At 34.9% G+C, this 13503-nt stretch overlaps 1 protein-coding gene across 1 annotated transcript; it reads right to left on the bottom strand.

The window, feature by feature from the left end:
• Positions 1-4976: 4976 nt before the first annotated feature.
• Positions 4977-6195, bottom strand: LOC132051106 (MATH domain and coiled-coil domain-containing protein At2g05420-like). Its single transcript, XM_059442389.1, has 3 exons — positions 5921-6195; positions 5666-5832; positions 4977-5463 (listed from the first exon to the last, which is right to left on the bottom strand). The coding sequence occupies exons 1-3, from the start codon at positions 6025-6027 to the stop codon at positions 5378-5380; spliced, it is 360 nt and encodes a 119-aa protein (XP_059298372.1). The 5' UTR covers positions 6028-6195; the 3' UTR covers positions 4977-5377.
• Between the last annotated feature and the right edge of the window lie 7308 nt (positions 6196-13503).

Genomic DNA, 13503 nt, shown 5'->3' with positions numbered 1-13503 from the left:
ACCTGATCAGCTGGTCATATGATCACTACGACGACGATGATGATGCCCACAGAGGACGATACAATATGATGGGGTGCCCACAGTGGCTTGACAGACGTTATATATGCACATATATATGTATGACCTCATGCATGCATGCACCGCATTTATGTACATCATTGGTCTACAGAGGCAGGTCTGACATACAGATTGCATTCGTTACGTCCTATGTGTCTCTTATGTCTCTTTCTTATTACTCTCATGCCTTACATACTCAGTACATTGTCTGTACTACCGTCCCTTTTTCTGGGGGTGGCTGCGTTTCATGCCCGCAGGTACAGATAGATAGATTGGTGATCCGCCTCAGTAGGTTGCTGTTCATCTGACGTTGAAGCACTCCTCTTGTTCTGGAGTTGCTATCGTGTTTTGGTATGACATTCTTTTGTGTATATATGGGTGTATCGGGGCCCTGTCTCGATTTCTTTATGACAGATGATCTAGTAGAGGCTTGTAGACAGTCATGGTAAGGTTAGACTCGTTTTATATTTTACTGTGCAGTTTTGTCCAATATGATTGTATATTATGTTTTTATGGGCCCATTCCTTTTTAGCATATATCTTATATGACTCAGCAGACTTCTATCTTGTTTATGATTATAGTAGGAAAATATGTTAGCGGTGCTTGGCAGGTAGGGCTGGGGTACCCGTCATGGCCCTCCAGTTTGGGTCGTGACAAAACCGGACCGAACCAAACTAATTGGTTCTTTTGTTTTGTTTTTTTGGTTATGTTACGGTTCTATTTTTCTATAATTTCAGTGTTTCGATTCGATTCTCGGTTTTAGGGTACTAGTTCTTCGGTGTACCGAAGAATTGAAATTTTACAACATAATTTTAAAAAATAGGCACTCAACTACTCTGATCTTGGACCAATCCAATCAATTCCTAAATTCCCTTTGCAGATCCATTGCAACCCAAGCTCATTCCTGAATTCCCTTTAGACTTTAGTTCTCTTTCCTAATTCTTATTTCCTGTTTGAATAAAATAAACCCTAGTCACTGCCCGCTACTGAACGATTCTTTCCTCAGCTCACACTCTAAAGAGTGAGTGAAGGCGTGAAGAATTGAAGACTAAACTGACAACTGGGCGACCGACGAAGGCGATGGCTGACTCTTGCTGCTCTTAATTTTCAATTTCAAGGGCTGCATATGGTGAGACTGTAAAGGTATTCTGCTTAAAATTTGAGGGATGCAAATATGTGAAGGTAGAGGAGAAATTAAATTCTGTTAATCTTGAATTGCTATTTGTGTGGACTTCTGTAATTTCAGAACACAATTGCAATTATGTTTTATTATTATTTTTTTACTTTAGTTGTTCCATCCAAATAAAAACCGAAGAACCGAATTTAAAAATCGAATTAAATCGAACCGAATTTGAAAAATACCGAACTGAACCGAATTAGTTTGGTTCGGTGTTCGGTACACACTATTGAATAACTTAAAATCGAAGAACTGAACTGAAGTTTGAAAGAATCGAACCGAAGAGCCGAACGCCCACCCCTACTAAGATTTACCATACATTAATTTTCTTGTGTTCAATTTTAGCAGAGAAATTAACTTGCCAACTGGTTATTATTCCTTATTCCGATACTAATAAGGATTCTGCAACATAGTGTTGCACTAAATAATAATTAAGCTATCAATTAACAAAGTATTCAAAGGCAAAAAGAGATATCGGAGTCCGACGAGTTCCAAGTCGGAGCTTAACTAATCCAAAAAGGGATCCTAGAACACGTTTCAGATTGGATATCCAATTTCGTCCTAGAACCCCATTGTTTCCATTCTTTCGTCCTCCATATGAAACGTGGATCCTCCGTTTTACTCCCTTGGCAGAACGGTGAAACCTTGGGGTTCCGGTGGCAATCAAGAACGGCAACATGTAGATTGTGTAAGAACATCTACACAATTGATCTAACATTGTAGCTGGCCAGAATTTGCAGGCATCGAACTTGTTTTAGTGGTTTGCCGGCAGTAGTCCGGTAGGGGTGGGGCAGGATTTAGAAAATAGGTTATTTATTTATTTATTTATTTTTTTGCTGAAAAATAGTTTTTTATTTCCTTTTTATTTATTTTAAAACTAGTTTAGTGTACTTTGCGCGTCACAAAAGCGCGTACCTTATTTGACAACAAACATTACAAAAAATAATTAGACTTAGCTACGAACTTCGTCGCTAAATTGTTCATCGCTAAGAATTTCTTTTGATAATTCATAGCTAAATCATTATTCACATCCCCCCCCCCCCCCTCAATTTTACTATCTAGTAACCTTTCTTGCGGTTTACAATATCACACTTTCCTTATTTATTTATTTATTTTATTACAATTTTTAAAATCTATTTATTACTCTTAATCAATAAAACTATAATTGGACAATCAACCTTTTCAATTATCGTTGACCTCCCTTGTTTTTGTTTTTATTTTATCACAATTGTTTTAATAAATATAATTAGATTGTACTAGTATACGCTTTTCTACTACTCTTCTACTATTATTTTAATTAAGAAAAATAGTAAAACTATTTTACTGAATAAATTACAATGTAAAAATCTATTAATAAACTCTTTCAAATTCGTTTTCGCATTTAATTATAGACCATAGGTCTTTATTTGTAATCTGTTCAAATCTAATAACAAACGAATATGTAAACATACTAAGAGCCTGTTTGGATGAACTTAAAAAAAGTAACTTATAACCAAAAAAAAAAAAAAAAAGTTGGGGTAGACCAATTTTTTTTTTTGGCTTATAAGCTATTTTTAAAAATTTCTTTAGATAAGATTAAGCTAAAGCCTAAAAGTAAATTATTTTTTTGAAACATTTTAGCGTAAAATAATTTTAATTTGGCCAAATGATAAAACATTTAAAAAAAAGTTGAAAATAACATATAAGCCAATCCAAACGGGCTCTAAATATGAGGAGAGAGGACTCCTAATCCAAAAAGAATGGAAAAAGCCAGACTTTTTTTGTACACGGTGGAAAAAATTGACTTTTACACCTAAAAGGTCGGGAAGGAAGGCCTAAATAATATGGAAATACTTAGATGTTCATTGACTTCATATCTTAATAATTTACAGTAATCCTAAATTTTTGGTACATGATTCAAATAAGGAAAGATTTAATAATTAAATTTTAATAGATTTTTAAGTTCTAATTATTAGAAAAATTATTAAATAATTATTTTGTCTATTGTAGAGTTTTGTCTATTGTAGAGTTATTTAATGAAGGACAAAAATTTTAATCAATCATTTCTAAGGCCCTCCGTGCTTTTAATATAGTATGATAGATAGATTATTATTTTGCACCCAAATGTCACATGTCCTCTTTTAATTAGTCATCATGCCAAGTTGCCCGCGAGTTGTATCACACACACTTTGTAATTTTAGCTGATTGTCAAAAATGTATCTACTTGGAACAAATTCCATGTAGTCTGAGTGCATAATACGAACAAGGTTTAGTTGAGGTGTCTAAGTGAAAGATATTGCCAACCACAAGTGTATTCCGATGAGTTCAGCCTTTAATGAATCACTAATGGATATTAATAGGAATGATCATTCATGTGGAATCAGATGCCTCAAAATCTTGTCCAAAGTATGTTGAGTTGTACGATATTGTCGGACTGTTGTATCCTGAAAGGGACAAATCAAGAAGATTACTGCTGACTGGTAAAGATTTGTTGCAGTGGACTTGAATCTCCTTAAAGAGAGAGATATCTGCTCCTGAAGATATTTATTTTCTTTAATTTATTTTTCAATTGTTATTGCATTTTCACCATCAATTTGGAGGTCCGGCGGTAAATTTTTTTTCTATATTTAAAAAAAAAAAAAAAACCCTATCCTTCCCGGCATTTAACTTCTTCACCCGTTCCAAATTTTGGACCAAAGAAACAGACATTGTTTCTCTCAAACAAGACCACCTACAGGCCCCAATCACAAACCATGTCACCATTCAAACACCATCTTTAGCCAAGATTTTTCTTTTACAGTCAACAAAGATATCATCATAAAACTCTAATAAATATAACAACAGACATAATTAGTGAAATAGGTCAAAAAGAAATTATGCCAAACTCTTCAGATATTTTGGAGTTGGCTCCGGGATAGGCTTCGATGGTGAAGGTATGCAAATAGTGAAAAAAGAGAAGAAGGGTAAAAATGAAAACATAATTATGTGGGAAATACAACGCGCGCTTGTGTTTCACTCACTTATCACAGATCTGATTGGTTGGTATTTTAAGGGGGTATTTATTCCGTTTTTATAAAGTTCAATGGGGTAATAAGACTCCTACAAAGTACGAATGTGTAATTGAGAACTCGACACAAGTATGAGGTGTTATTATGCATTTTCCCCCTTAAATAAACACAAACTAGGCATTTCAATAATATCTGAATTGAAGCGGAAAGAAAAAGTATTTAAAGTATGAAAAGGAGTTTGAGGATCAAACATAGATGTCCACCAATTCCTATATAGTAATGGTATGGCAAAGCTAGAAATGCAAACATGCGACTCATATCTAATAAGGCTTGTTACATTTGAAAGAACATGTAACTCAGTTGAAGTTCACGCAAGACTTGACGATTATAACTAGCGAATTGAAAGATAGCCTTTTTCGATTGAGGAGAAGGGAATGAGTAGATTTGAACCTCATTCCTTTATACAATCACAAACCATGGTACCATTCAAACACCACCTTCAACCAAGATTTTCTTTTAAATCTTCAACCAAGATATCATCATAAAACACTAATCAATAGCAACAGATATAATTAGCGAAAAAGGTTTTAAAAAAATTATGTCAAACTCTTCAGATTTTTTGGAGTTGGCTCCTGGATAGTCTTCGATGGTGAAGAAGGTACACAAATGGTGAAACAGGGAAGACGCGGGAAAATGAAAAAATTATTAAGTGGAAATTCACGTGCATGTGTGTCACTCACTTATCACAGATCTGGTTGAGATATTACAAGGGGGTAAAAGGATTCCCACAAAGCATAACACAAGTCTCAGGCTATTATTATGCATTTTTCCTTAAATAAACACAAACTAGGCATTCCGAAAATATCTGAATTGAAGGGGAAAGAAAAAGTATTTAAAATAGAAGTTGAAAAGGAGTTTGTGAATCAAACATAGATGTCCACCAACTTCTATAACTAGCCAACTTGAAGATAGCCTTTTTTTCCCGATTAAATAGAAGGCCAAGGAGAACTTGAACCTGCATCTACTGTATAGGGAGACACCCGCGGCTATTACTAAACAATAAACCTTAGTCTAAGATAACTAAGCTCTTTACCCTATGCTTAAACACGATTTCCAACTCAGTCTCCACCGCGATACAATCTTTGACAATATAACCTCATTCCTCATCATTTAACTGTGTTAGAGGCATAAAACCAGGATAACCATTATTCATCGTCCTTGTAGTTGAAAACCAAGTACAACCTGTCAAAACAAAAAATAAAATAAAATAAAGAAACTATTAGACATGTAAAAAGGAATTTAATTTTTAAAAAGAAAACTAACCATTGAATTAAAATGGTATTCATCTTGCAAGAATTTCACAGAAACAAAAGATTTGAGATATTAAAGACATTCCATGTGAAGAAGAACTAAAGTTCATGTAATACTCAATTTTTTGTCTTACAAGATCGCTTATGACCTCCACCCTTTATCTGATCATTGATGCAAATGCTGTAGTTTGCCTTCAGTTTTTGATAGTGATCAAAGTCCTTGGAATGAACAGAAACTAAGAATATAGAGATGTTATGTCCCCTATTTTGCTGGTTGCCTTTAGGAAATAACCAGAGCTTCCTACACAAGAAACATAAGTGTTCAGCAAAGAATAAATTCAAAATGAGTGATGGTGGAAAACAATGTGCCAAGGAGATGAAGGAACTACCATTTGTGATCTCCCACAGTAAATCCTTCAGAATACCAATCTACCCCTAGATTTGACAAATTATTGATCTTCCATTCACGCTTAAATGAGACATTAGATTTTACCATGGACAAACATTCACCAACAGGTTGCCTTTGGATAGGTTTAACTCGTTTTTTTTTTTTTCCCTCCCCACTCGGACCGACCCACTGCCTTGGCTGACCAATATCTCTGCTGCAAAGACACAATCGTCGGCAACAAGGTATCCAGCCTCGTTAAATGTTTTGTGAGGAAGAAATTTGTCGTTCGCCTCTATCTTCTTTTCCTCGGATTCTACTCGTTTCGTCAGTTCTTCGAGCATTCTTATCAGCTCGACATTTTTTTCAAGATTGTTCCCATTGTTCCCAGCAATGTGCCTTTCTTCAATTCCCTCAGTCTGTTCAGATAGAGTAGCATCGGGTGCTCGATTTTGATTTTGCAGTTGTGCTATAAGCGCCTGCTGGGCCTGCAATTGGGCCATAGCCATGTCCAACTGGTTCCGGAGCTGTTGCAGCGTGGCTCCATTATCCTCATCTACTGGCACGTCACCCACTGATGACCCGATCTTGTCAGGATCGACTAGGGGCATGTTTTTGTTAGGTACCCCATTGCCGTTTTCCTCGTGGTGGCTTGATTCAGCGTGAACATTTACAGAATGAGAGTCTGACATATCGGGTAGACCTGAAATCAAACTTCAAAGAACAAGGGTAAAAATATCAAGTGTTATCAGAACCCGTATTAAACCACCACTATTATCCTAGGCCCCACCGTGGGTGCCAAACTGTTTACCCTAAAAATAGATAACAATTAAATTTGTACGCAGTGCTAAGGATATGCTGTTTGATTTAATACGATTGAGTCATTGTCACGACCCAACCAGGGGGCCATGGTGGGCACCCAGAGCTAACCTACCGAGTACCTCTAAGCATACATCTCATAATCATTTCTAGGTGGACCTCAAAGGTAGCTCATAGTTGTCATGACCTGTAAGGACGCATACCATAACATAATGGCGCATCTCTATATAGTCATCAACAATTATGCTCGTCATCACCAGCCGACAAGGCTACCAATATATTATACAATAATATGACCCGGTGGAGCTATAAAATGTCTAGCGTACACACACGTCTACGAGCCTCTACATATAACACAAATGATCAAAGGACCCGATACCAAATAAAGCTGCTGACTCAAAGTAAGTGGAGTGCTCCCGAGAATTCGCCGATAGAACACCTATGGGTTTGATCCGTCTCCCTGCCACTGCGGGCATAAGCGCGGCGTCACACAAAGGACGTCGGTACGAATAATGTCTTGAGTATGTAAGGCATGAATAACAACATAATATAGATATGAAAGGTAACATGTAATAAGAGAGATAACCTGTACATCTGGATGCCTCATAAGGCGGGTGTCATGCATGTTAGCCTTTAAAAATAAACTTTTTTCATATATACATATATATATATGACACCCGGCCTTTTCAGGACTCGGTGTGTAACGTACCCGGCCCTTTCAGGACTCGATGTGTAGCGTACCCGGCCCTTTCGGGACTCGGTGTGTAATACCAATTGATCAGTGGTTGCACAATAGGTGTCGTACCTGGCCGACTATAACGCGACTCGGTGTGAGAAAATACATACATACATATATATATATATATATATTATATAAAGCATGCATGAGAGCCAAATAAAAGCTACGACTCTATCAGAGTGACGTAAGGTCGGTAACCTCCGATTTATATTATGGAGCAATCATCATCGCTATATCTCACCTTGAAGGAACAATTATTATAAGGTGAGATCAACAACAATGAATAAAATCGAGATAATCATGAAATAAGCTCAATATTCTCATAATAGCATTACAATCATAAGCTTTGAAATTTCTAGAATTAAGATCATCATCATCATGTTCATCATAGAAAACATCTCATCTTTAGTATCATAAGAAGCTTTTAAGAATCATGAACTTCTAACTTTTGGAAGTAAGAAGGTTATGGAAACATGTATGTAATCATAACATAGGAATCATGTCTTTTGAACAAAATCATAAGATGAGATCAACATCAACAAATATAATCAAAAATCTTGAAACCAGTTCAGTAATCTCATAATGACATTAAAACCATAACTTTGGAATCTCCAGAAATGGGATCATCATAATCCTCATCATGGTCCTTATAGAAAACATCCGTCTTTAGCATCATAAGGATTTTGAGAATCATGAACTGCTAGTATTTCGGAAATAAGGTATTATGAAAGTCGTGTATGAGTTCATAGGAAAAGAATCATGCCTTTAAAAGAAAGAGGAATAACCTTAACATAACTTTTGGTCTCCTTAACTACTCAACGTTTATCCTTCCAAGCTCGTAAATTTACATGTAAACCATTCATACTATTATTAGGCTCATTGTCACATGCTTATCTTAAGCCTTCAATTTAAATTCATTTAGAATCTACCAAAATTCGGGCAGCATCTCCCTTGTTTATATGCCTAGCCCGAAATCACAATCCAATCACCAACAACAACAATACCAACATCACAACAACAGCAATACCAACATCACAACAACATTATCAATACCAATAGGCTCCATAAAATATCTCACACGATGTTTTCCAAGTTTCTCAACTAACCAACTTTTTATACGACTATTTAATAACTTTATCTCCGTAAATAAACTGAAATTAATATTAATAAGGAGAGATTCATACCTTATTCTTATCGGAGCAGCAATATCTTCAATATTTACTTTCAATCCAAGACAATTCCAACGCAAGACAAAACTATAATCACGACTACACGTTACCCGGACCTCGATTAATACTTCGCCATTTGAAATTACTCAAAATCCTCGCTTTTATGTTGTATGTATGCTCCCTTATGTTGCTGAGTGTTTTGGGAAATTATTATGGAGAAAAATGGGGGTTTTAACCCTTATATAGTGGGTTGAAGTCGGTGGCACTGTAGCACCGTGTAGCGCGCGCATCACCGTGCGTACAGCGATGCGATCCTGCTCGCCCGCCTAACTTGTAATGTCCATAATTCTCTACTCCGACGTCGTATCGATGAGCGGTTTGTTGCATTGGAAACTAAACTTCTTGAACTTCAATTTAGGCTTTTGCTTTGCTTCAAAACTCCTCATATACTAAAAGATATTCTTTCTCAAATTTGGACCAAAATTGCTCCTCATATTTTTCCATAAAATCCAACAAACTTAATTTCCTTGATCCACTTGCCCTCTAAATCCTTCTGTAGCTTATTATATGAACTTAAACCCTCGTAACCATGAGATAGGTGCATACAATCTCACATATCCTGGGAAGTCCTCCAGGTCTACACTTAAAACAACTAATGCCTAATAGATTTCACGTACAAAATTACGAGGTGTAACAGTTATTATGTGATAAACAATGAAGTAAACACAAATGTAAAAGATCTGACCACAGTGGACAATGAGCGGCCTCGGGTCCTGGGAACCGAGATTGAACCACAATGGCAAGGTAATGGACAGTGAACAGTAGTGAAACACTTAGAAAGATGAATGAACACTTTGCTAACAATTGTCTTGCTTTTGTACTTGTGCGCGTATGGAGGAAAAATTGCTGAAACTAAAGGGAACCTCCTCTTTATATAGTAGAGGAGGCCTAACCCTAGTACAAGTCTAAATAAGGCATGCAATCTTCTGTTATCTGATAGGCGAGATCGGTGCCGGAATATCTGGCTGGTGGCAGATATTTCAGCCTTCCCATTATGGCGATCAACTGCCTTCTCATCATACCTCGGTGCATGACCCCAACCGAACTCAACAACCCGGGGCCAACCGAACCGAACTCAATTCACATATCGGGGAACCAAGGATATCCTTGTCCTCGGTTTCGTATACAAATCTATCTACCTATTTAAAACTTGAGACTCCCTCTACGTACATTCGGTTCAAGCTAATGGAAAGGGGAAGGTAATGGAAAGGGAAGCAACAAGGGCGTGAAATACCTAAAATGGAAATTAGAAAGTGGATTTTATACACAGACCAAAAGAAATGGAAACTAAAAGCTTGTACAATATTATAATAATAATAATAATAATAATGCATTAATGGGGATCAAAATAAGAGTCTTATTACCATTTACAGCCAGAAGCCTGGAAATTCATTTGATTCATACTTGTCAATGTCACTTTCTGAAAGTAGGGAGAAAGACTCAATCTTCAACAAATAGTGTGTTGGTGCAGCATCTCTAACTTCAACCGTCACCTCTTCTCATTTCTGAAAGTAGGGAGAAAGACTCAATCTTCAACAAATAGTGTGTTGGTGCAGCATCTCTAACTTCAACCGTCACCTCTTCTCATTTATATATATTGCACACCAAACAAAAGGGATAAGCTTTATGGAGTTCCATCTAATAACAATTATAAACAAACAAATAAACAGTCACTTAATAAAAGGAAACCCACAAAAATTAAACACTGCACTTAGCGCTATTTTCCTAAGAATTTTAACAACATACCATACAGATGTAATTAACAACATACAAATGCCGGTGTCAGCCTTAACATGTAAACTTGCACGAACTAGATTTTAGAAAACCATTATTTCGTGATTAAAGGTGGAGAGATCCGAAGTATACTATAACAAATATCTACACACAAACAGATGTTGTATCCTGCATGGACTTTACACAGAGACCAAAAGAAAGAAACAGATGTAAGTAGTTCATGCTTACTAAAGAAATAGAATATACATGATATTCTATGTATAGATAAAACCTTCATCTTCATTGGCAATGGATCCCATATATGCTAATGGTACTGAGGAGAAATGAGCGTTTATACAAAAATTAAAAACCCTAATGAATTCCGGAGTTTTCTTCTATACTTCTCTTATTATATATCCCTTTAACTTCGGAGTTCAAATAAAGGGATTTGAAAATAGAAATTGCCGTGGATTTTGGGATTTGGAGAGAGAGTGCATATTTTCTTTACCTTTTCAAGAAAAAGTTGGGATCATAATGGCAATCTAAAGGTCTGGATCACATTTGTATTGGTTCTTATTTAATTGTGTTTCTTATTTCAGTCTCACTTTATTAAGTCTAATAACCAAACATTCTAGAAATTTTAATTAAGTGGAGTTTCAGAATAAATTCGTTTTCCAAGATCAGATTTGAATGAGTTTATTTCTCAATTGAAGAAATACAAATTACATAAAGACAGGTTATTTGGAGATTTCATAGGAAATTTTAGTACTAGTACTCCCTCCGTTCAATTTTACTTGTCTACTATACTAAAAATAGTTATCGAATTTTACTTGTCCACTTTAGAAAATCAAGAGATAATTTACTATTTTTTCCTATTTTATCCTTTGTGCTAATAAGTCAAATTTTTCAATTTCTTTTTCCAACACTTTGGAATTATACTAGTCAAACTTGGCTTTTCCCAAGGCTCCACTCTTTAGTCTTTTCTTGAATACTCCCTCCGTTCACTTTTACTTATTCACTATTTCAAAAATAGATTTTTATTTTTACTTGTCATTTTTCGCATATCAAGATAAGATAATTTTTCTCTTCCTCTTTTACCCATAATATTAAATACTCACTTCAAATCATTTTTTCAAATCCAATAAAAATATGCACCAATTAATATGGGTAAATTGGTAAATTATGCGCTTCATTTATTTTTTTCTTAAATAGCGTGAAAAGTTCAAAGTGGACAAGTAAAAGTGAACGGAATGAGTATTTTTTTTATGGGAAATATGTGAATTGTTGGAACACATTACTTAATTAGTTAGCTGCACATTTTTTTTGGTAAGCTTTAATTAATTTCGATCATTAGGTAATTAGCAATAATTAGGCGTAATATGATAATTTTTCCATTTTATTTTTGGCTCCTTAATCGGTGTACCAATTTAATATGTGACAAGTAAAATTGGACAGAGGGAGTATTTGATTGTTATGAAATGAAACTGAGAAATATTGCAACGGTGATGCCAATGGCTCCATCACCAATGCACAACAGATGAATTTGCCAGGTCTGCCACACATTTTATGATTTTGGGAACATTTAGTATATAAAATAAATAAATAATTTGCCAGCTCTGCCACACATTTTATGATTTTGGGAACATTTTTTTTTTATGTATATAAATAAATAAATAACACAATTAAATGAGAACAATACAAATGTGATCCTGACCTTCAGATTGCCATATACACGTGGACTGCATCTAGCAGTGCATTATTATTTTAACTATTATAGAAGCATGAGTTTTCAAGTGATTTGGTCGTCAACCTTGTGCTGTGGGTCCTATCAAAACTTTCTCCATATTTTTTAGGCTCATTGTCACTTATGCCCTTATTTTGTGTTGCTGTTTAATTTTTGTCTCTAAAAAAAATAAAAAATTGTGGGGTATAAATTTATAATTCTGCATCATAATATCTCACAAGTTATGTCCCGCACCATTAAAAACTTATGGCCACTAGGCATAAAATTTAGGAAAAATAACAGCCTATGTCTATTTGGAAAAAATATTTACCCGAAATGACTCATATTTTTAATATTACCCAAAATTACCCTTTTATACATTATTATACACTTTTATATAAGATCGACACATTATTTACAGTAAGTGTATAATGTTGTATATCGTGTGTATAAACACTATTGTAAAAAAAGTTGGCTATACAGATGTAAATTAAAAATATAACTACGTGGATATAATATTTTATGCTGGATTGTATATTATTGAAATCATTCCTAAAATTAATTGCTAAAGGCAAAAATTAAATACCAGCCCATTTGAAGGACAATTCGCGCAATTTCTTCCATTTTTTTAGTTTTTAATTTGTAATAGACAAATTTCCTTTTTTAAAACTAAACTATATAGAAGCATGAGTTGAAGAAGTGGATAGTCGACCAAGGGAAATTTGGTCAAAGCGGTTGCCATTGAATAATTCCATTAGTTAAAAGTAGAATCTTACTGTAGCTTAGTATTAAATATATTCGTACCTTCCCTATTTTGCCCCTGCTCATAAAAATTGCATCACAACAGATGATGTCATTTCAAGTGGCAGGTATTAATTATGTTTTTGGCCACGTGTCACTTTTACACTCCTTTTACTTTTTACTGTTTTATCATGCTCACATAATTCCACTTAATAGACAAATAACATTTGTGTGTATGTATTAATGTTCATCTATATATATGCATCAACAATGCAAATTTAGGTATGTTTATTAGCAATATAAAATATATATACTATCACTACCCAATACATAAATCTTTACAATTGTACACAACTACATACACATAGATACACTATATAATCCAAAGTGTTGGGCCCGCGCGCAGCTCGGGCATACGCCATCTAGCACTATATATAAGGGTTAATCTAACTTTTTTAGTACTTAGTTAGAGTCCTTGGTTACATTATAACTAAGATTGCCAACTAAAGGTTTCCTCTTCCAAATTTACCACTATATTTGTCTTTTATTGTTTCCTCTACTATGGGGTATTTTAGAAATATTAAGGCACTTCTAAACCTTTTTTTATTATAGAAAATCCCTTA

This window comes from Lycium ferocissimum, chromosome 3 (assembly GCF_029784015.1).
Source record: "Lycium ferocissimum isolate CSIRO_LF1 chromosome 3, AGI_CSIRO_Lferr_CH_V1, whole genome shotgun sequence".
In the NCBI taxonomy this organism is placed as follows: Eukaryota; Viridiplantae; Streptophyta; class Magnoliopsida; order Solanales; family Solanaceae; genus Lycium; species Lycium ferocissimum.
This window is presented reverse-complemented; position numbering and strand designations above follow the sequence as displayed.